Here is a 20,674-nt window from a genome sequence, read left to right on the forward strand (position 1 = left end):
CCCTGACTGGGTTTGATAAATTCACCTGCAATAAGAGGTTTAACAGGCTTCACCAGTCTGAACTCAGGGAGGCATGTGACTGTGCACAGGTGTTTCTGGGGGCTCAGATTTTGCTGCTCAGAAAATTACTTGGAGCAAAATTCTGTCAGAGCTTCATTTCATCTAGGGTTCATGGTGACCTGATCAACTTTACGTAAGTGATGGGCGTCTTCAGATGGCTTTATCTAAGACCTAATGGTATAGATACCTCTCCTTTGATGTTTCATATAATGGTAACTGTTATACAGTGACAGATGCTGCAATATAATAAAAAGGTCTTATTATATATCTATCTCTAAATATATTTCTGAGATATTTTACAAATTACTATTGAGCTATTCGTGTTTCATTGTATGGTATGTTTGCCAAGATACTGTATATCAGAGTGATAATAGAAAAGATATCTATCAGAATGATAATAAAACATTTAGAAGGGAAAATTTTCAGTTAAATTGATACTACTGATAGCCTTCAGAATGTGCTGTGCTAGGCATCATATACTTGTAACTGATTTTACAGAGTTGCATCCTTGAATACAACCTGGAAACACAGTTCTAGCTCCTATATAGTTAGGGAGGTCTGTGACTTTCAGTTTTTTTTATCCGTGGAACATCTAGTGTTGAATTTTGCCTCACTGTATTTCTGTCAAATGTGCTACACTATGACTCTAAATACAGAATATTTCTCAGGTTATTTTTTATTTTGTGGCTAGAAGTTTTTGTATTTGGGGTGAAGGAAAGGAATAGCTGCTTTTATACCTGTAGAGAGGGGTTGTGTGTATGAATAAATGATAGAGAAAGAAAGATAAATTATAAATATACAAAAAATAAGCTGTCACTTGGTTGGCCTATGATCTTTTGCTTTCCTTTTTTTTCTTTGATATTCTTTCCTTGTTTTTTGTGTATGCTGCCACGCAATCAGGGCACATTGCTTAACCTTTCTATGTAATTCCTGTGTGTCTGGGTTTTTGCATTACTGTGTTTACAGATGTAGACGTTAGTCTCCAGAGCAGGAGGCATAGGAGGAAAAAGAGAGATCTGGATGCAGCTGTTACTATGGGGGCTTTTTGTGCTTATGAATTCTTCAGTTTAAGGTTGGGCGTCTTCCTCTACAAGTTGTTTTCAAGTCACTCAAGAAATATTTGTCATCTCTCAGTTTGCATATTATACGTGAGTAGAAATATGTACTTAATTACTTCCTATTTCTCTGTGTTTTACATGAAAGTTCTGCTTGTGGAAATGTGTATGCATTTCTCAATAGCCCCTTCAAAATCAGGTTTTCTTGAATTACTCTTTTTCATCTATTGTATGCTCTGGTTTATGGTAGTTCTGTGGTTTTGACCTTTATTAGCTTCTCTTGTGAACTTTCTTTCCCTGTATACGAGCTAAGTCATAGCTCTCTGATGTTTCACTTTATTATCTCTGTACCTGAAACCTCATTAATGTTTAATATTCATAGATGGAAAGTGAAATTTAATGTCTCTACAGATTCTAATATATATTAAACTGACAATTTAATGTGTTTCCTTTTTGACTCCTCCCCAGATCTGAGAAATTTTGAAGTTCAGATTTTTTGGGTATTGAAATACCCAGCTAAGAGAAAAGGGGGACTAATAATATTAATCCCTGTAATTGTAACAGTCATCAGTAAAAAGTCAGTTTTTAAAGAACAGCTACTTTATGGTGGTAGCTTTGATAATATAATTTTTTCTCTGTGTCTGCATGGTAATAATGGCCCTGCTTGTAGAGAGAATTGGTCTTTAAGGGAGCCCTGGAGTTTGCCTGAGAGCCAGTGAAGCATAGCTGGATATCAGATCTGCTGGGGAACATAAGGACACCGAGTTCAGCCGAGGTACCGTGGAGGGAATAAGAGTGTTTTATGTTTATGCACCGAGCCTTTGCAAAGACAGAAGGGAGACTCTCCTCATCTCTCAGCCAGGCCTGGTGAAAGGCAGCCTGCAGGCAGCCGTGAGCCTGCTGGGATGAAAGCTTCCGCAGGGGCTGAGGGTTAACTGGTGCCCCAGCTGGGACCCTGCAGGAGGGGCTGCTGCCTGGAGTGTGCCACAAAGCTGCCCTCAGACAGGGGGCATGGGAAGGCTCTGCCAGACCTTGCTGCAGCACCTGTTCTCAAGGCTGAGAGCTGTGCAAGGTATAAGGAGTAACATTTCCCTGTCTGCCATGGCTTCTGCTGCATTTAATGGCTCTTGAGTTCAGACTTTGCATGAACTCCTCAGTGCAATGCCACAGGATGGTCTGGAGTACAAGATGTTCAGATACAGTTACTAACGTTAGCATTTTCCAGCTTGAAGGGTAACATCTCTGGGAGTTGTGGGTACCAATGAAAATTAGGCTGACTAAATTTATGTAAACACAAATTTAAATACCTTGATTTGGACATAGGATAGGTCCTAGTTCTTAGAAAACCGAAGGTCTTAAATTATTCAGGAAGTGAACTCACATAGAAAAAGGATTATTATTTTTTATTTGAAGGAAGACTTTTTCAAAATCTATAAAAATAGTCAATAGCAAAGGTGTATATAGATTCTTCTTCCAAAAGATAATTAATTTTATAATAATTAATTTTAATGCTCATCTTTGTTGTGTTTTTTTTAAAATAAGGATTTTATGTTTAAAAACTTTGCTCATAGCTTCAGACCTATCAATTTAGTGTCTATATATTACAGGGGGGAAAAAAGAGTTTGAGAAAAATTGAAGGTCAAATCTTTGAAGCTACATTTGAGTTACAGTAGCTTACCCTGCTCGATGATGTGTAACCTTCATTTCCTACTAAAAGAGTGGGAGACAAGGAATTAGAAATTAAAACTCAGTGTATCAATCAAAGCTGTTCACCTTACTTTTATATGCTATTCACATTCTGGCTGTTGATAAAATTAGGTTTAACTAATCACAGTACTCCTTTTAGTGAAATATACTGTGATTGGTTTTGTAATTGAAAACTATTGGCATAAAATGGAAAGGTCATCTTAAATGGCATTAGACAAAGGAGATCATCAGATTGTCCAGTATCAAAATTTTTGGTTCGCGGAAAAAAAATGAGGTCATTTTTTGAATTTGAACCTCTCATAAGTTTTCTCTCCTTTCACTCCTGTTCTTATTTTCCCACATGGGGATGAATTTCTTTGCATATGTGAATTCTTTAAATATGCTCTCACTGCTAGGGGAAAACTCAGCATTGATTCAGGCACAAGCAGAAGAACAAGACCTGTTCGATCATAATTGCTAGTAGTTTGGTAATTTTAAGTATGTGAATCCTGTTGAACATCATTGTCTTTTCAGGTTTGTAACATAATTTAATCCTGACGACCTTAATCACATCTAAACATTTCAGTAATTTGTCCACTTGAATTAAGATAATTCACTGCTGCTTCATAAAATAGTGTTAGGTTGGATTGGAAGTATGAAGTATGAATGTACAACATGGGTATGCTCAGCTATTTTATTCTCAGACAGGGGGAAAGCATGCTACAGTAAATATCTTAATTTTGCTTATTTTTAGGAAATGTAGCCTCTTGGTACTTGTGTTAGTTCTTTGTCCATTTAGTAATTATGTTTCTTGTTGGTTTGTTTGGGGTTTTTTAATAATCATTTTATACTTGCTATTCTTAGCCTTATCCAATTACTAACAAAGTAATGCTGTTCTCCTCAAAGTTTCATATATTTTAGGGTCAGCAACAAGAGCTAAAAAGAAGTTGAAAAAATATGAACATTTAATCTAGGAGAGAAAATAATTTTCATGTCCATGAAATGTAGCTGCTGGAAAGGAAATATTTTATTCCTGTCCCTGGTGAAAAGAACAAAGAAATGAAAGGCTTAAATTATGGCAAGTAAAGCAGGTTAGATGAAAGGGGAAATTTCCTAATTGCAAGAATAATGAAGTACTGAAGGAAACAGCCTTGAGTGCTTGTGCAATCTCTGCTATTGGAAGTCTGCAAGGGCAGATGTGATTTAGGCATACCCAGTCCAGATGTGAGGTGGGGTAAGATTATATCTCAAAAGAACTTCCTGATATATTTTATGATTCTGTGACTGATGGTTGAACTTCATACACAAAACCCTTTAAACTCTCTGTAGTAGTCAATTTATTTTGGTGTTTCAATGAAAATGGACATGACAGGGTAGCAACAGGAGCTGACATAATACCCAAGTATTATGATGCTTCAGTATTCATTTATCTGCTCTTGCAATTAACTCAATTCATTTATAGGTGAGCCAAATCTAATCTGGTTTGGTCTGTTAAGGTATGTCTTATGTAATTTTGTTACTGTTCCATTGCTAGAAAGCGAGAGTGAAAAAATTTTTCTCACATGAAAAGAGTATATTCAACAGTGCTATTTTGTAAAATCTGCCTCAATTTACTTAATTTTTAGAGTTACCTATAAAAAGGTATAAGCATGGGAATAGCTTGACTTAAAACCTCTTAGAGGAAAGGTAATGACTGGGGGACTGAGTATGAGATTGAGAAGGAAACAAGCATGTAGCTAAGTCAGATTGAGAACGCACGATGAGACCTAAAAAAAAAATAAAATGAAAATCCCAAAAACCTAAAAACTATTAATAGTAGTAAAAGGAGTTTTGGTGCAGAGTGGGAAAAAAATGCAGTATAAATGCAATCTGACTTTACACAGGGAAATGAAACAATGCCTTTCGTTCAGAGCTTAGGAACTGTTTTCAGCAGATGAGTCTCAGATTTCCATGACCATATGTGAACATGTACAACCACCAAAAATTTTAGTTCCTTTAGCTGCAAACTTCATCCTGCTGGAAGCACTAGGAAGACTGTCTTTGATCTCAGTAAATCTGCATGGAGTTCACGCAAAGCACAGAAATTGTCATGTTTCCAAAGACCTTGCAAGAGGTCTCCTTATCAGCTTCGTGTTGTCTTAAGATGACTGAACAAGAGTGTAAACCTGTCAGTCATGTTTAATCGGCTTGTTTTCTGCAGCAGCCTGTGGACTTTGTTTGAAAATCTCTTAGACAATGGAAATTACTATCCAGCGCCCACATAAGAAAAGAATTCTGAGAGATCAACTAATAGTGCATATGCTGCGGCATCAGAAGCTGCTGATAAGAGTTTTTTCTCATTTGGGCAGATTAGTTTAAGGTCTTCTGTAAACTGCAAGATGATAATTCTTTTCCAACATGTGTTCATTACTTTAGTTAACTAAACATTGAGGTTTTTTCTTAAATCCAGTGTAACATAAACTGCAAATTATAAAATTGATTGTTAGTGCCAAAGGCTTGAGTATTCTGCAAATAGGTGCCTATAGAAGATGAATTTTGTTGTGGCATAAATCAGCAAGAAATTTTAAAAATATTATTCAAACAAATCAGTATTTTCCCTCTGCTCTTTCTAAAAATGTGCAGACAAGTACATAAAATAAAAAGTCACTGTGTTCTACCTGTATGCAGAGCTGTTTCATTGTATGGTAATGTAACTGTAGAGATTATAATTTAAAGCTCATTAAAACACTTGTTAAAAAATCTAGTAGTTTTCTTTTTGAACAATTAAAAATGTACTCCTAGAATAGTATTTGCTTCTACAAATACTTGGAGGGGTCAAATTAAGTACTACCTTATATGGTAGTTAAAATTACAGAATATGCTCTCATTGCTACAGAAACTGATTTTTGGTAGCAAATTTTTAAGTTGTGCTAAAACTTTCCAGGTAGCAAATTTGGCTAAAGTTAGTTTCTGCATCTGACCTTTCTCTTACAATGTTTCTACTAGAATAGAATGTGAAAAAACAAACAAACAAAAAAAGTAGCCATTTATATTGAAAATATTGATTAGCTTGGGTTATATAAGAAAAATAATAATTGGTAGATAATCTTTACTGTGTCTGCTGGATCAGTGGTTTCAGATTTGCTGGAAAGCTGTTATCAGTTGTACCACAGAGGCTTGAACAATGCTGCAGTCATGAAGCAACTTGTATTTTTATAATACAGGTGCACCAGCAGAGAAAAAAAATAGAAATTGCTCCTGAAATGATTCTTGTTACCTCACGAAGCACCAAGTAAGTTGAATTTTACTTATTAGGGATAACTTAAATGTAATTAGCATTCTTTATTGTTTATAAAATCTGTTTCCTAAGAGAGAATGCACTTCTAGTAAAAGAAATGCAAAGGCAAATTACTTCAGAACTAAGTTGTCATAAGGAAATACGGCTTTTAATCACTCTTGAACAGATAAAGCAAGAAATGTATTCCTGCTTAAAACACCTGACACTTGAATCCTGCAAAAGCACTTTTTGGGTTAAGTTAGTGCTGTAGCCAATGCAAAACAGCATGACACTTAACATAGTAAAAATCTAAAGACATTTCTCTAAACTTCAGGGAAAATATGTATGTAATGAGTCTATTAACAAAAAACACTATTATATCTTGATTATTCAGCCTTTTGGAAATTATAAAATTACTAACAATCTGGTTCTTTCCATGAACACAGGGTTCTGTTCTAATTTTCAGGATTTGGTGGTTTGTTGGTTTTTGTTTTTTTTTTTTAAGGAGAAGAAGGTTGTTTATGAAAATGAACATACTTAAAATTTTCTGTGACATATGGTTAAACACCCCAGAAACCTGGCATATAATAAACTCTTCCAGGAGTCACTCAAAGTTATTGTTTATATTGTTCACCAGAAGGGCCTTACAGATCTTTTTTGGTTCGAAACCAACCAATACTGGCAAAAATCCTGCTGAGTCTCTTCAAAGCTCTTTCAGGTCTTTTGATGTTAAAAATAATTTCTGAAAAAGGTACTTATTAAAAATATGCAGCATTAACACAACATCAGTTATGATTTTTAAACCTCCTGAAAATGAATAGTCAAATATGGATGCAGGCTCTTCTGCAAGCTTATCCTTTTGTGCAGTCAAAGTAGCCTTCATTTGAAGGAGAAGACCTGGAGGAGCAGCACATGCTCAGCATTGTCAGCATGTGTTCATTTAGGTCTGTCATAGATACTCACATTACTTGAGTTTGATTTCTTTTCCTCAAACTGCAAATGAGATGAGTGAAAATAAAACAAGAAAATATATGTTTAGGTGTTTTAGTTATTGAGCAAATCTGTCAGCAGTTTTGTTCAGCAGCCAGAAAGAGATGGGAGTTGCTTCCTCTGAGGAATATTTTTTGTTATTATTTTAGTTTTTTTGTATTATCCCTTAAGTTTAGACTCTACCTCCTGTCCTACAGTCAGTTCAAATTGTGACATTTGGGAAGCCAAGGTTCAGTGCCAGACTTTGTAGGTGACCTTTGGCAATTCTGGTTGTTTCACATTCAACAGGTATGGAGTCCAAACCATTAACCATTAAGGAGTTCCGTGCTCATGTTTTAACTTAGTCTTTTTGCTGCAGTTTTGTGACCTGAAATATATAACCATAGTGCAGCAATAACAGCTTTTTATACCTGTCTATAAAATTGTCTGTAATGAAATGCTTGGGGAGGTTGGCATTTTCTAAATAACATTATTAACAGCTTTGATTTGGAATTGATGGCATGATGCTACTGGTTGTCCATGATATTCTAGAATCTACAAGCACAAGAAGTCTGGTATAAGTGTTGAGAAAATGAAGTAACCTTGAGTCATTCAGATGTCGCAGACTAAATCAAGTGCTGCCCTTTTTTTGATGTGCTGGGCTAATTATTTCTACTAATGTAAATGTCAGTGCAATGAACACTTATTTGCTGTGGCATAACAAATAAGTGGCACAGGAAATCTGAGCATATGAAGAAATTCGTCATGTCCTAAAGTCTGTATTATATGGCTTCAAGCCAAGGATTTGGAAAACAATTCAGATTCACATTTTTTAAAATGTTGTAAAAGTACATAAAAATGGAGAAAAAAATCAAAATAAAAGGCAGTAATTATATCTCAGTGCATTCTGATTTTTTTGTTCTTTTTGAAAGATTCTAGATTTAGAGCCTTTACCACTTTCTCTTTATAGAATTTTACTGAGCAATCCTGGCTTCATCATCAGTGCCTTTCCTATGGGCAGCAATTTTGGCAGGCAGTGGCTGCCCAGCAGCAGTGCAGGACCGACAGAAACTGTCTGTGGGTGGCCTCAAGAGGTGGGTGCCCCTTGTGCAGGGCAGCTGCTGCCCACCCCAAAGCCTCCCACTGCAGGTACTGCAGCTACTGCTCCCCACCAAGAGGGACAGAGTCCCAGGGAAGGATCCTCACAGGAAACATGGAGCCTGGGGGTTCAAAACTATAGGCCATGCAGTGGCTGCTCCTGCTGTCTTTAGGAAAGATTCACGGTGGATCCAAATTGCTACATGTGATGCTTTCATTTTATGGTGATGGGAGCTTCACAGGCGCTTAAGGGCTATATTGTACCTGTTCCCTGTGCATGGTACAGAGATCTCAGTTTGGATAAGGGGACTTTTTTGTTTTTCAGTCTAACAGGAAAGGAGAGCCACGCAGGCAATCAGAGCTTAAGCATAAAGGTGTAGAGATGAGATAGTGTGGATGCTTGGATTTTATACCTTTTCCATAGATCAGGCTGCCTGACGCCAAGCACATCCTTAGTGGAAATAATGTTTTGGTTTTCATCTCTAATATCCTTGCCCAGTCACTGCACCAGAATGGATTTTGCTTGAGCACTTGACTTCAGATTTGGCTGTCAATGGTGCTAGGATTTCACTTTGATGCTCATGTGCTAAATTGTAGCATGATCACAAAAGGGGAAATCTTTGAAAATGAATAGTTTTTATGACTCTTCCAACTACTGGGAAAGAAGCTTCATGAAGATGTCTGTCCTCATATACTTTTATAATACCAGAACAGAAATTTGGTAAATAAACATATTGGGATTTTGCAAGTGATTTATAATGAGCATATGGTCGTATTCCAGTGACACCATTCTTTAGAAGTTATCCTTAATTCTGTTTTGATGAAGGAATTAATTTAATTGCTCAGTGAGTTCTGATTATTTTGTTATTGTCTTGTTTGATCAGAGTACTTGGTCAGAGCTTAGAGTCCTGAGAATGATCTATGTTAGAAGAATACAAAAAAAGTAGTGAATTATGTGTTTTACACAGGACTGTTTACAAACACTATATAGAAGCTTTTATTTCAAGACCAAAGAGGAATCAAGCAGTGGTTGTTTTTATCCTTCTCTTGAAACATCCCCAAAGGTGTCTAAGCTCAGTACTTCTTCACTGCCTTTATTTCCTGTGTGTATCTTTTCCTGAGTGAACAAGTGCTTATGTCTAAGATGATTTCCTGAAATTCATTAAACAATTAAAAGTGATTGTGCTGATCATCATATGATGTTTTGTTGGTGCCATATTCAGTTGTATATTGGTGTTTAGTAAAATGTCCCTAGAGCCAGCAAGCAAATCTTCAGGCTCAAAGTGAATCTGTAATTTCTGTAATGATATTTTTTTTTTTTATTTAAAAAAGGTGCATTTCCATTGATATATCCTCTTCCCGTTCCTGAGTCCTCTCTAATTGTCTGTCTCCACAGAGTGAAATTAAAAATAAATTGATTATTCAATGAAGGCACTTGTTTCTGAGTTCAAGCTTTCAAATGTCAAAGTAGAGAAGCTTTATTTTTTCCTCTCTGAGGAATCTAATAGTCTGTGAGTGAGTTTTTGGCAATTGCACTATTTTTTGTGCTTATCATATTCTCTCTAATTGAACCAGATGTTGGGTCTTCTCTAGAGGAGAAGAGTCTTCTGAGTTTATGTAGTATTGTATCAGTCTTACATCCCAAAAGATTTGAGGTTAATGTGAAAATGAAATATTAAGACAGATGCTGTATGTAATATTCCTGTAGGTGGGTAATCCCTTTTGGACTGAAACACTTAAAAATGTGTAACTCAAAGGTGCATACTACATGTAACAAAAGGTTGGATGATAAATTGTTGTAGGATTTTTTTGACAGTCAAAATCCAACACTTTGTATGCAGTGTGATATTTGATATTATAATAGTTCTGCAATGATGAAAATAGTTCATGAGTTCAGGAGACTAAGGGCTGTAGAGGCAGACTGCACTATTTTTGGGTGACTTACAGAAATATTTTGAAGGGGAAAACCCTTCGAAAGTATGAGTATGTTTCAGCCACTCAGCTGAGCTGGTTTCTCACCTATGTGTATTGATATGCTGCTGAAGAATATACATAAGCTTTGTTTTTGTGTTAGATGAGGTACTGTGGAGAAACGGGCAGGTGTGCCTTAGCCTTCTCCTTTCTCATATCTTGGTTTCCGCCAGAAAGCCTTACTTAATATGTTGGAAGGAACTGTAGTGTTCTGAAGTCATGCTTTCCATTTCTAAGACCCTTATGCATACCAAAAGAGTGTTGCTGCTTTTACGGCTACAGGCGCACACAGAACTAACACTTTGCGCTACTTGTGGAGTGTTGCTGCCATTTAAGTTCGTAAAGTGCATTTAAGTTCGTAAAGTGCATTTAAGTGCAAATAGCAAATGTGTATTTCCAGAATACTGTGTCTCCCATGACACATGGTTCAATAATTTGCTGAGCCAGAGATTAATAATCCTTGATAAATTTTTCTTTTATGTGTTGGAAACCAACCTTATTTGTTATTTGTTTAAATGCCTAAACCCATTTTTGTGCTGAATTCATAATGCATTTTATAGCATAAATTAAATAATTTTTGGTCTGGCTGTTTATACAGTACCCCTAAAATGAAGAATTCCTTTTGTTGCCTTCTTTAGCGTTTGTACTTACATGTTGTGGTTAATTTTATTTCACTTGAGTCCATCAGTTTATGGTTAAATGTGTGTTCTGCAAAAATTCAGAGTCTGGATTCATTAGAGCACTCCATCTTGTGATGTCATATTCACCTACTCAGAACTTGTCTTTCTGAGATGGGTTGTAGAGTTGTATGGGCTTTCTTCTGTATAATTAAAAGTAGCAACACTTGATTGTTGTTAATATCTAGCTATTACACCAGAGAGTCAGCCTGCATATAACTAAACTAGAGCTGCTTCTAGTTTGATGCAAATTAGTTTAAATTGTCAAGGTAGCAAAAGAGATGGACAACTGAGAAAGAAAACTATATAGGGAGAAAACAAATGCTGTAATAAAAATACTACATTAATTTTCTTTTCCTTTTTCAACAGATAGAAATGCTTTAGAAAAGGGAGCTCTTCCAGTCATTATCATCTGGATAAAAGAGGCATGTGAGCCTACTTAGAATTTTACAATGGAGCCTTTTAGCAGTTTTAAAACATTCCAGAAACTGTGTTTTAAGGTCTTTCAAAATGCAACTTGTTTACCCTTAGGCAGAAGTGAAATGGAGAAATTCATTTTCTCAAGTGCTTTGGTATCTTGTTAAACAATATAGCAACTTCAAAAAACAAAAAAGAAAGCCTTCACTTGCTGACAAGGGAGATATTTAGTTGAGGGACCAAAGGCAGTTCCAATTTCTTCAGAGCTGGATAACTTGCACTGCAAAACTGCTGCTTTGCCCAGAGAGTTTGGCTGTGCAACTTGACATCCCTTTCTAAGTAAGCCCTGTTTCATGCTCACTGCAGAGGTAAAACTGGTGTGTACACAGGGTGAATTTCATGAAGTCCAGTCACTGTAGGGGTCACAATGTGCAGTCCGTGTTGAGATGGTGCTGTGTGAAAACTGGTCTTACAAAGTGACATGAGAGAGCATTCTACTGAATTCCCCTTACGCTGAAAGAATGTTAGAGCTGAAAAATTGCCATGGTATAAGATGTGAGGGAGTTAAGGGATTTATTAAAAAGAAATCCCAACAATCCAAACAATACTTTCAGCTGTTAAACAGGAACTTACAATGGCACAATACTATGCTTTGTTTCCTGTTTCCTTTCAGGGCAATGTTACCCTTCCAAAATGTGAGCCACAGCAAGACTTCAGTAACCTTTTTGTGTATCATACGCTATTTGGATTTATATTTATCCTTCTGCTAGATTAATTTTAGTGGATATATTTATTTAACCATATTATGCTTGCAAGAGAGTCTCCTGGTACATTAGACTTGTAAATGCTATCAGGTAAAGTAACTACATGTAATTAATATTTTTAAAGAGTAATGGCATCAAAATGCAAATAGACAACAGGAAACCATCTGTAAACTCCACTACTGAGCTTTCTTTCAGTGTCCTACAAACTTGTCATTTAACTAACTACTTTTAGGGAAAGAAGTCAGCGCAGGAATAAAGGGTCACAAAATTAAAGTTTATCCTGGTTTTGAGAGTTGCAGTAGTCTTGCATTTTTGGAACAAAGAGATTCACACCAGTTGTACCCATACTGACAGGGATACAAGTTTAATTGAAGTGAATCTGTTTGGGCCTGACTTTTAAAGAGCCAGTTACTGCTTCAGACTAGATTATTTTAGGAATTTGTGCTCAAGCGTCGTGATTAATGCCGTTGTAGCCTGTGTTCTACCTTATGCTTCTGACTTTGAAACCCAAGCAATTTTATATTACTACTAGAACATTAGCCTTGTTTGAACTCAAGAATTATTGAAATAAATGAGTTCATTCTAACAACATGAAAGGTTAGGTATTTTGATAACCTGAAATATTTTTATCAGGATGTATTAAGTTCTTCAATTCTTCCACAAGTGAACCTCTGATTTGTATCATACGAAAATATGACAACAGTGGTTTCTTGGAATATGTCTGAAAAAGTGATAGTAGAAGAATAAACTCAAACTAGATTGCATTTTGGCGTTATGTAACATAAGTTACCTTTAACACTAAAGCTTAGAAATGTAGGCCATGCTAGCAGAGTGTGATGGATTTTTCTCAGAATCTCAGGGATTTATTGGAGAGCACTGAGCTCAGAACACTTTTCTTGGAATATCCAGCATTCTCAGCTGACCCAAAACATTCCTCACTTCTTGCTTACAAATCCAAAAGCCTTTGAACCCGAGTTTTAATGATGGCTTAGCAACCATATCTGCATTATGGAGCTTGGCAAATATTTGTCTGTCCTAGAAAAAAGAAACCTAATGAGAATGCTGGGACAATTTCACTTGGAGCCAGTGGCTGTCATCCAGTTTTGTGCAGCCAGTAGTGTAAAATCAGTAAGAGAAGATGGGTGAGTTCACTGGGTTTACAAACTTTGCACATGAAGTGCAAAGCATCACTGATACATAGGCATGAGACTTTTCTAGGGTTTTCAGTATCTCCTAGTAGAAGGCTGCTCAGATGTTGCATCCCTGGAACTGCTTTTGGGGTGTGTTTTCTCATAATTTAGTTAACATTTCTAGCCTTTTTTTCTGGACAACTTACTGATTTAAACCTGTAATTAGCAGAGCCAGAGTTTTTGTGTTATTCCTAAGCAGCAATGAATCGTTTCCTCACTTTTTTCAACACAGATAGAGTAGATCTTCTTTGCTTGTCAAAATTTTATCCATTTCTTTTACCACATATTTTTGTAAATTAAGCATTTAGAAAAAGGTTAACTTTATTTGAACTACTTCCTATGTACTCCTAGTGGTACTTTCTGATTCTTATTTTTGTTAAAGATTCTACCTTTTGGCAGAAAGAATCAAGGAGGAGGGGGGCTCTAGGAAGATAATCTTGCTTAAAAGCAAAAAGCAGTTCTTAGCTTTACCCAGGAATTTGGAGTTTAGAAAGGGGAGGTCCACATACCAACTACAGATTATATAGGGTGGTTTTTTTCTGGGTATTCTCTGCAGGTGGTGGTGGTGTGTTTTTAGGGGTTTTTTCCTCTTATCACTTACCATGAAGATCTACAGGATTTGAAAGCACTTTGAGACTTTCTTTGCTCTGTGCCTTTGATCCAGTCCTTTGACCTTGTAAGAATAGCAGTAACGTAGTAGCAGTTATTAAAAAAAAAAAAAACTTATAAAAAAATTAGAGGGGAACATTGTAAAGTGCAGAGTAGCTATAACCCAAATTTTGTACAAGTAATAGTTTAAGGAAAAAATCAAAGTCCTTCATGTGTTGAAGGATAAGGCATTTTTGAAACCTGTTCAGTTTTAGTGGTCTGTTTAATCTGCATGAGCTTCTTGCCAAGCAGTCACATCAGAACACTGCTGAAAAGAGAAATGTTAAGCACAAGTTGTTTGGTATACTTCAATTAATTGTTCATCAAGAACCACATTCACTGTTTTCTCACAGTATTTAGAAAAACAGCTTCATTTACCACAGTAAAGTTTCAATATTTGCATTGAATAAGCCAAATGTTTTGTTTGCTACTGCCATATTATGAGTATTCCTCTGTAATTATGTGAACCACATATGTATGTATGTATATATTTATTTGTTTGTATATATTTATTTGTTTGTTTATTTACTGTTTTCACAGACACTTCCTTTGGGGCTGGGAGATGGACAGCTCTTTACCTGGACTGATGGCCTGAAAAGGAAGGACTGGCATGATTATGAAAGCATTCAAAAAGATGCTATGCGTTCAGGTATACATGAGTTCAGAACAAATTAAAGTGGTTTGTTTATTCATTCTTTCTCTCTATGGCTATTTCTTCTTTTCAGTCCTTTAGAAAGCATTCCTAACAACTTCTTTTTGATTGCAGCAGTGTGACAAGGACATAGTGTTCTGTCAGATCAAGCACAAATACTTTCTCTCTGAAAATAGCCAAGTGACAATAAAAATAATGTGTTTCATGCTAGTAGTGATTTTATAGTGAGTAAAAATGTTATCAACAAATTATTTTTTGTGTTGAAATTATTTTTTAGACTGTGACCAAATAGAAACATAGTGTTGGTTTGTAGAAGGACATATGTTACAACTAAAGCCAAATTGTCCTTAAATCAATGACTGAAACCTGAGTTCAGTACCTGTAACTGCCAAGAACCTTTGACACTTTTACCATTGTCAAACTCCAATGCTTTAGTCTTGCTAAAGCAACTTCACCTTGTTCTGACAGACTACGATTACTTGAACATGGGAGAAAATTGTGTTTGCAAATACACTGAAGGACACTTTGCTACGGTGAGTAATGTTATTTTAATGTACTTCCTCATACTGCATCCCATACATGCAGAATATGGTTTGTGTTCCTTTTTCTGTTATCAGAGCATGTTCAGATTTGAATTCTTTTATAATATAATGTAAACTATTCAATATTAAGATGAATTAAATTAGAAGGAAGGAAGAGAAATAGCAGTTGAATTGCACCTTAATCAGTGTTTGAAAGTCATTATTCTACAAAGGCCAATCTACTATTGTAAAACAAATTATGCTGTCTTGATCCCACCGTCTTGAGACAGTCAAAACCTCCCCCAAAATACCTCTTTAACTGAATTTCATTGACAGATTCATAAGACTTTGTAGGTACTTAATTGTGCTGGAGCCTGAACTAGTAAAATATTGCAAGGGTATGTTAATTTTGTAAGCTTTTTTCCCTTTCTCTTTTGAATCTTGATCACTAACTAAAGAAATTATCCTTTCCTCCCATTTGTGCTTAGGAGGTAAAAATGTGGGGAGGAGAAGTAAATTATTCCAGGCAATTTAGTAGTTGTCATATCAATAATTTTTGTGTTCCAAATTGCTAAATGTAAAATGACAAATATCTAAGAGAGGATGTGCAAAATAAAAGCAGCATGTACATGGAAACTTGCACATATTTGGGGAATATCATGTTTGCTGATTAGAATGGACCTTTTTGAGGGACATGAATTGATGCTTTGGCAATGTGCTTTTAATTTCTAAATATGTAATGTGTATCCTATGTGTTTTGGACCATAACGGTAATACTTGTGATTGTCTGATGGATAGCTGAAAGCACTGCCAATGCAATGCAATGTATGGAGTTGACTAAGAAAGTGAAAAAATGTGTTACATAGCTTTGTAATTCTCAGTCCTCAAACTAACATGGTAGCTGCACTAGTATGTGAATATTAAGATATTCTGGCTTACTTACATTTTTAAATAATTTTCTTTTCATTTTATCATTTGCTGAGTTTGACCTTTTAAGAAATATCTTTTAAATTATTTTTTGTCATCAAAATTGAATTATTGTCTAATTCAATAGATTAAAATAACTTCTAATGCTCTTTTCTTTTAAAATCACAATATGTTAATACAATGCAAAGCTAAGCATCTCAGTGCACTCTTTTTTGACATACTATGTAATTTCTCTTCCTAATAACACTAGCTGAAACACATTATTAGCTAAAAATGTATCATCATGCTGAAACCATGATGTGGAAGGGCTTCTTGGGACATTTCAGGAAAGGCAGTCAATGCTTGTTGTACTGAGAAGAGGAAAGGAGTGAAGTACTTTTTTAATTCAGTCTGGCTGTTTATCTGTAAAGCTTATGATTTCCTAAGCACTGGGAATGTGAATTTCATAATTTCTAGTTATGGAGAGGCACCAGTTTCTTCATGACTACTACTGTTTCATGGCCAAATATTTTGATCCCTTTTCATTCCACCAATTCAAACCTATGTTTCTGAATTTGAATGGTCTCTCCTCTAGAGTAGGAGGAGGACTATGTCTACTTTTGAAAGACATGCAGAAGCCAAAGGTATTTCTATTTATTTCAAGTGTTTTAGCTTTTTAGCTCATCTTTTTTGTCTCTAAAATTCCAAATGATCTTGCATATAAATCCTGAAATGAGCTTGTGTTGCTTTGGGTTTTGCATGGATTTGTTGGAACACCTGATGATCCAAATGTGTGTTTGTGGTGCTTCTATCGTTATTTCACATTTTGTTAGCATGGTGATACTACTTGAGAAGGTACTTGACGTGAAGCATGGAGTGGCAAGGCTTTACATATAGCCAAAACTTACTTTAAAAACACTTGACTTCCAAATCAGTTCTAACAATATTAGTTGGTTAATTTTGATACAAGAATTCAAAACACAAGAGAGGGAAATGCTGTTGGGTTGCAGAAGTACTAATTATTATACTGTTGGTGGAACAGTGAAGTTACCCATTTAGTTGCCAGTTATCCAAGCCCTGAGTTACTGAATGTCAGAAGAGAATATATAATGATGTAAATATACTACTTCTCAGTACAGAATGGGTGTACTGAGATGAAAATTAAGTTATTCAGTCAATCCAATCACTTCCATTCTTCTCTGAATACTGCTCTATCATTAGCACAAAACCAGTGACTGAAATATAGAAAAGCAAAAGTTTACCTAAAAAAACAAAGGAATTCCTAACTAAAGAGTTGTGATAGATTCTTTGAAAGGAGGAAAAAAAAGAAGTTTAATTGCTTCCATTTTCTAAAGTGAGCCATTAAATCAATCAAATATTACAATGGTGGGGGAGGGAACAAAATAAGCTAATCAGAGAAACCAACTTTATTGGAGTTGATAAGTCATGCCAGCTTTTTGACAAGAAATCAGAATTTAAAATAGGACCTCTTTCTATTAGTTTCTTTTCCTTTGGGAATACAACTGATGGCATGCCTTGATGAAGAATATGCTTAATTTGCATTAAAAATATGAGAACTGTAAACAAATGCAAATCCTACATCTGTCAGTTTTTGTTTTGGTAACTAATAAACAAGCCTTCTGTGTATCAGAAGAGCGCTCTTGCCTTGGAGCTCAGAGTGGTGGCTGCACCCTACATGGTAAAGACCAAGGGATCTCCTGGTGTGTTATCCCAGCTGCAGCAACACTGATTGTGTCAGGGCACTGTAGATGTTCCTGCATCTCTAGAGAGAGTAGACATCCTGGCTGCTGAAGTCCCTGGCATTGCCACTGTCACGTTCCACTGAGGGAAACTACGGCGAGTTCTTTCTAGAATGGTCAGGAACAAAGTAAAGTCAACCGAGACAGACTTTGTATCAGGAACCGTTTATTGATAACGAAAAACAAAAGGAAGAAGTAACTGCCCTGCTAAAGAGGACTGGAAAAGACAGAAAAGAAGGAGAGAATGGAAAAGGAACGGGGGTTAGAGAGAGGAGACAGAGAGAGAGAAGCGGGCATTCCCACCCGCAGAACCGGCAGTGCAGTTGGTGTCCCGGTGGCAGAGCCTGTGGAGCGCACGCTGTCCTTGTGGGGAGCCTGGCGGTGCTCGGAGACACGCGGCTCCACGGGCGACGCTCCCGCGGGACGAACACGGCCGGACACTCGGTGAGGGGCAACCGGCAGGAGGTGCAGGACCCTGGACAGCGGCATGGAGGGGAGTGGAGGCGGTCGGGGGCACGCAGATGGACAGGCAGGGTTGGGCGCACATCGTCGGCCAGGGACACAGGGAGGCAGGAACACGCACCGGCCGGGGCAGGTGAAGGGGTAGGGCAAGCCAGGGAGCGAGCCAGCGAGGGAGGCCCCACTCAAAAGCAAACAACACAGTGTCCAATAAAGCCCCCCAAGTGATCCCCAAGTTGGTGACCCAGTTTATTTTTATACCGCCAGCCCTGTTCCAAGTCCGCCTGCTGACAGGAGGCCGTCGGCCCAGTCCAGCCTTCCGTGTAGGTCATGGTTGGAGACCTTGGGCCCCCTGATTGTAGCAGCATCTCTGGGGTGCACAGTGTCTGCTATGAGGCGTTGGCAGATGAATTCCTCCAGAGACAAGGTTTCCCATCTTCTAGCTGCCTCCTTTCACGGGTGCTCCCCTTCACCCCACACGCCTCTGACAACGAGTGTTGAGACAAGGCAGCTCTAAAATGACACCTTACAGCCGTGAATTGGCTGCTGTTGTTGCTGTTTCTTTGTTTTAGCAGAGATTTCCCTACTTGTCTAGGGAGGACTCCAAGGACATTTCTACCGAGACGTTCATTTCAGGGGCATGGCAGCTTCCATGGCACTGATAGCCACTGATTTTCCAAGTTTTCGGTGCAGAACTAGGAGCCTGAGATCCATGAATGCTCCTATGAGGGATGAGAGTCACAGGAGAGAGCCATGAAAGCTTAAGGTAGTAATTCAGAAGCACCCACGAGAAGACAATATGGTGGTTTCACCTCTATCTTTATGTCCTGGGTAGGGAGACTAGAAGTCCTCGAGAATCAGTCAATGTCATTGCTCCTCTATTTGTGAAAGTTATTTTATCTATTTCACTCAAGAAATTCTCAGCTCTATCATCAATTATGAGCACTAGCAGTAATAATGAATTACAACCCTTCTCAGATAAGAGAAAGAATTCATATGTGTAATTCTTGGGCTTTTAAAGAAGTGTAGATTGAATGTTTATATTTAAATATGGTGCTATTTCAGATCATGACAACTTCTTTCAAACTACAAGTGATAGCTTTTCCAGTGTTAAGTACTGTAAAAGGGGAAGTGAAAGAATAGAAAAAGGGAAAATTTCCATCTGAGCACAGCTGGTGGAAAACAAAAAATAAGGTTTTATTTCTGAAAACCTTTAATAAATTTTATCAGTGATGTTAATAGCCAATAAGATTCATGTAGAAAGATCACATATTGCAAGTGTTTTTTGTTTTCGATTTTTATTCTTTAATTACTGTCTTTTTTTTCTTCCTTTATAATGCTTTGGAGGTATTTTTGTCTGACTGCATGTGTATGCTGAAATGATTATGTTCTATGAGGTGGATTGAAAATTTACTGTAACAAGCAAATTTCTGAGAGAATGGTAAAATGTAAGGAGCTGTGTAAACATAAACTCATAAAAACTTTTGTCTTCAAAAGAAATTGGCTAAGAAGTAGAATAAGTGACTCCCGAGATATGGCTGTCAGTGCTTTTATGTGTGACTGCTGAGCCATTTTGGTCTTGTCTGCTAATAATATGTCAAAGGAAAAACCTTTTAGAATGTACTTTAACACCCAATGGCTATTCCAGCAGTTACTGAACCATTTGCAGACTTTGTTCCTCCAATTTGTGTATTTAAATACCATGTGGAAGCCTTATTGGGAGGGAAGGAATGACGGTTGTAATTCTTTCCTGTATTTGGTATTGTCTTTACCTTTCTCATTCTTCAAAATGTTACCTTGACTGGGAGACGGGGATTTTAAAGATCTTGACCTTTACATGCTTCAGTGCAGGCATTTCATAGAGATTAGTTCTATGAACAAACAGACAGTATGTTCTACAGTTCTACAAACAAACATTCATACAGATTAGTTTTATAAACAAGCTAAGCAGAGATATTGAAAAATAAGTGACCTGTGGATGTTTGTGATAACAATGGAAATAGATTGGAGCTCTGCGTTCTTGGGCTGGGATGTCAAAAGGAGGCAAAAGACACGAGTGCTTTTGTTCAGCAATAACAAGTAGTGAGCACCTGAAATTTGACTTTGGTGTCACTTAAAGAAATTGTGCACTAGTGATCCATTTCCATCACTTCTGTTTGAGTATTTGGTTAATCCTTATAATAATTTTGAACTGTGCCCATTTTTAAATTCAGAAGAACTTGTCAAGGCCAAGCCTTGTGCCAGAGTGTTTCTAGAAGGTATGAGGCAGCATGATACAGAAAGCAACATTATTTGTAGTTCTCTATTGGTTATGAAAAAAAATTAGTTCCTTGATACTTATACAGATAAATGTAGTAAAAGTTGTGCAGGAAAAGAAATGTATACTAAAATACTGATTTACTTATAGCATATTTCATATAGAATTATACACCGGGCATTTTGTCAGCATTATATATTAAACAAATTTACTAAATTTAATTTAGATCTCTGAATTTTCAATTCCTTTAGAAAGAATTTGAGAATTTGCAATATAATTGGAACTGCAGTGGTAGCCAAGATCTCAATAAACAGCCATAACCTAATTG

The 20,674-nt window shown here is 36.7% G+C and overlaps 1 protein-coding gene across 3 annotated transcripts in view; it reads left to right on the forward strand.

Annotated features, from left to right (window-relative positions):
- GALNTL6 (polypeptide N-acetylgalactosaminyltransferase like 6) overlaps positions 1–20,674 on the forward strand; it is a 428,069-nt gene that overhangs the window by 145,107 nt on the left and 262,288 nt on the right. For 2 of the 3 annotated variants that reach the window (XM_085058681.1, XM_085058679.1), the window contains exon 2: positions 14,332–14,440. In XM_085058681.1, the coding sequence (XP_084914807.1) occupies positions 14,332–14,440 (109 nt within the window). Of the gene's footprint in view, positions 1–89; positions 194–14,331; positions 14,441–20,674 lie in introns of those variants that run through there. The other variant, XM_085058680.1, reaches the window with a different exon arrangement.

The sequence above is a fragment of the Lichenostomus cassidix genome, chromosome 4, assembly GCF_008360975.1.
Source record: "Lichenostomus cassidix isolate B80296 chromosome 4, HeHo_3.0, whole genome shotgun sequence".
NCBI lineage: Eukaryota > Metazoa > Chordata > Aves > Passeriformes > Meliphagidae > Lichenostomus > Lichenostomus cassidix.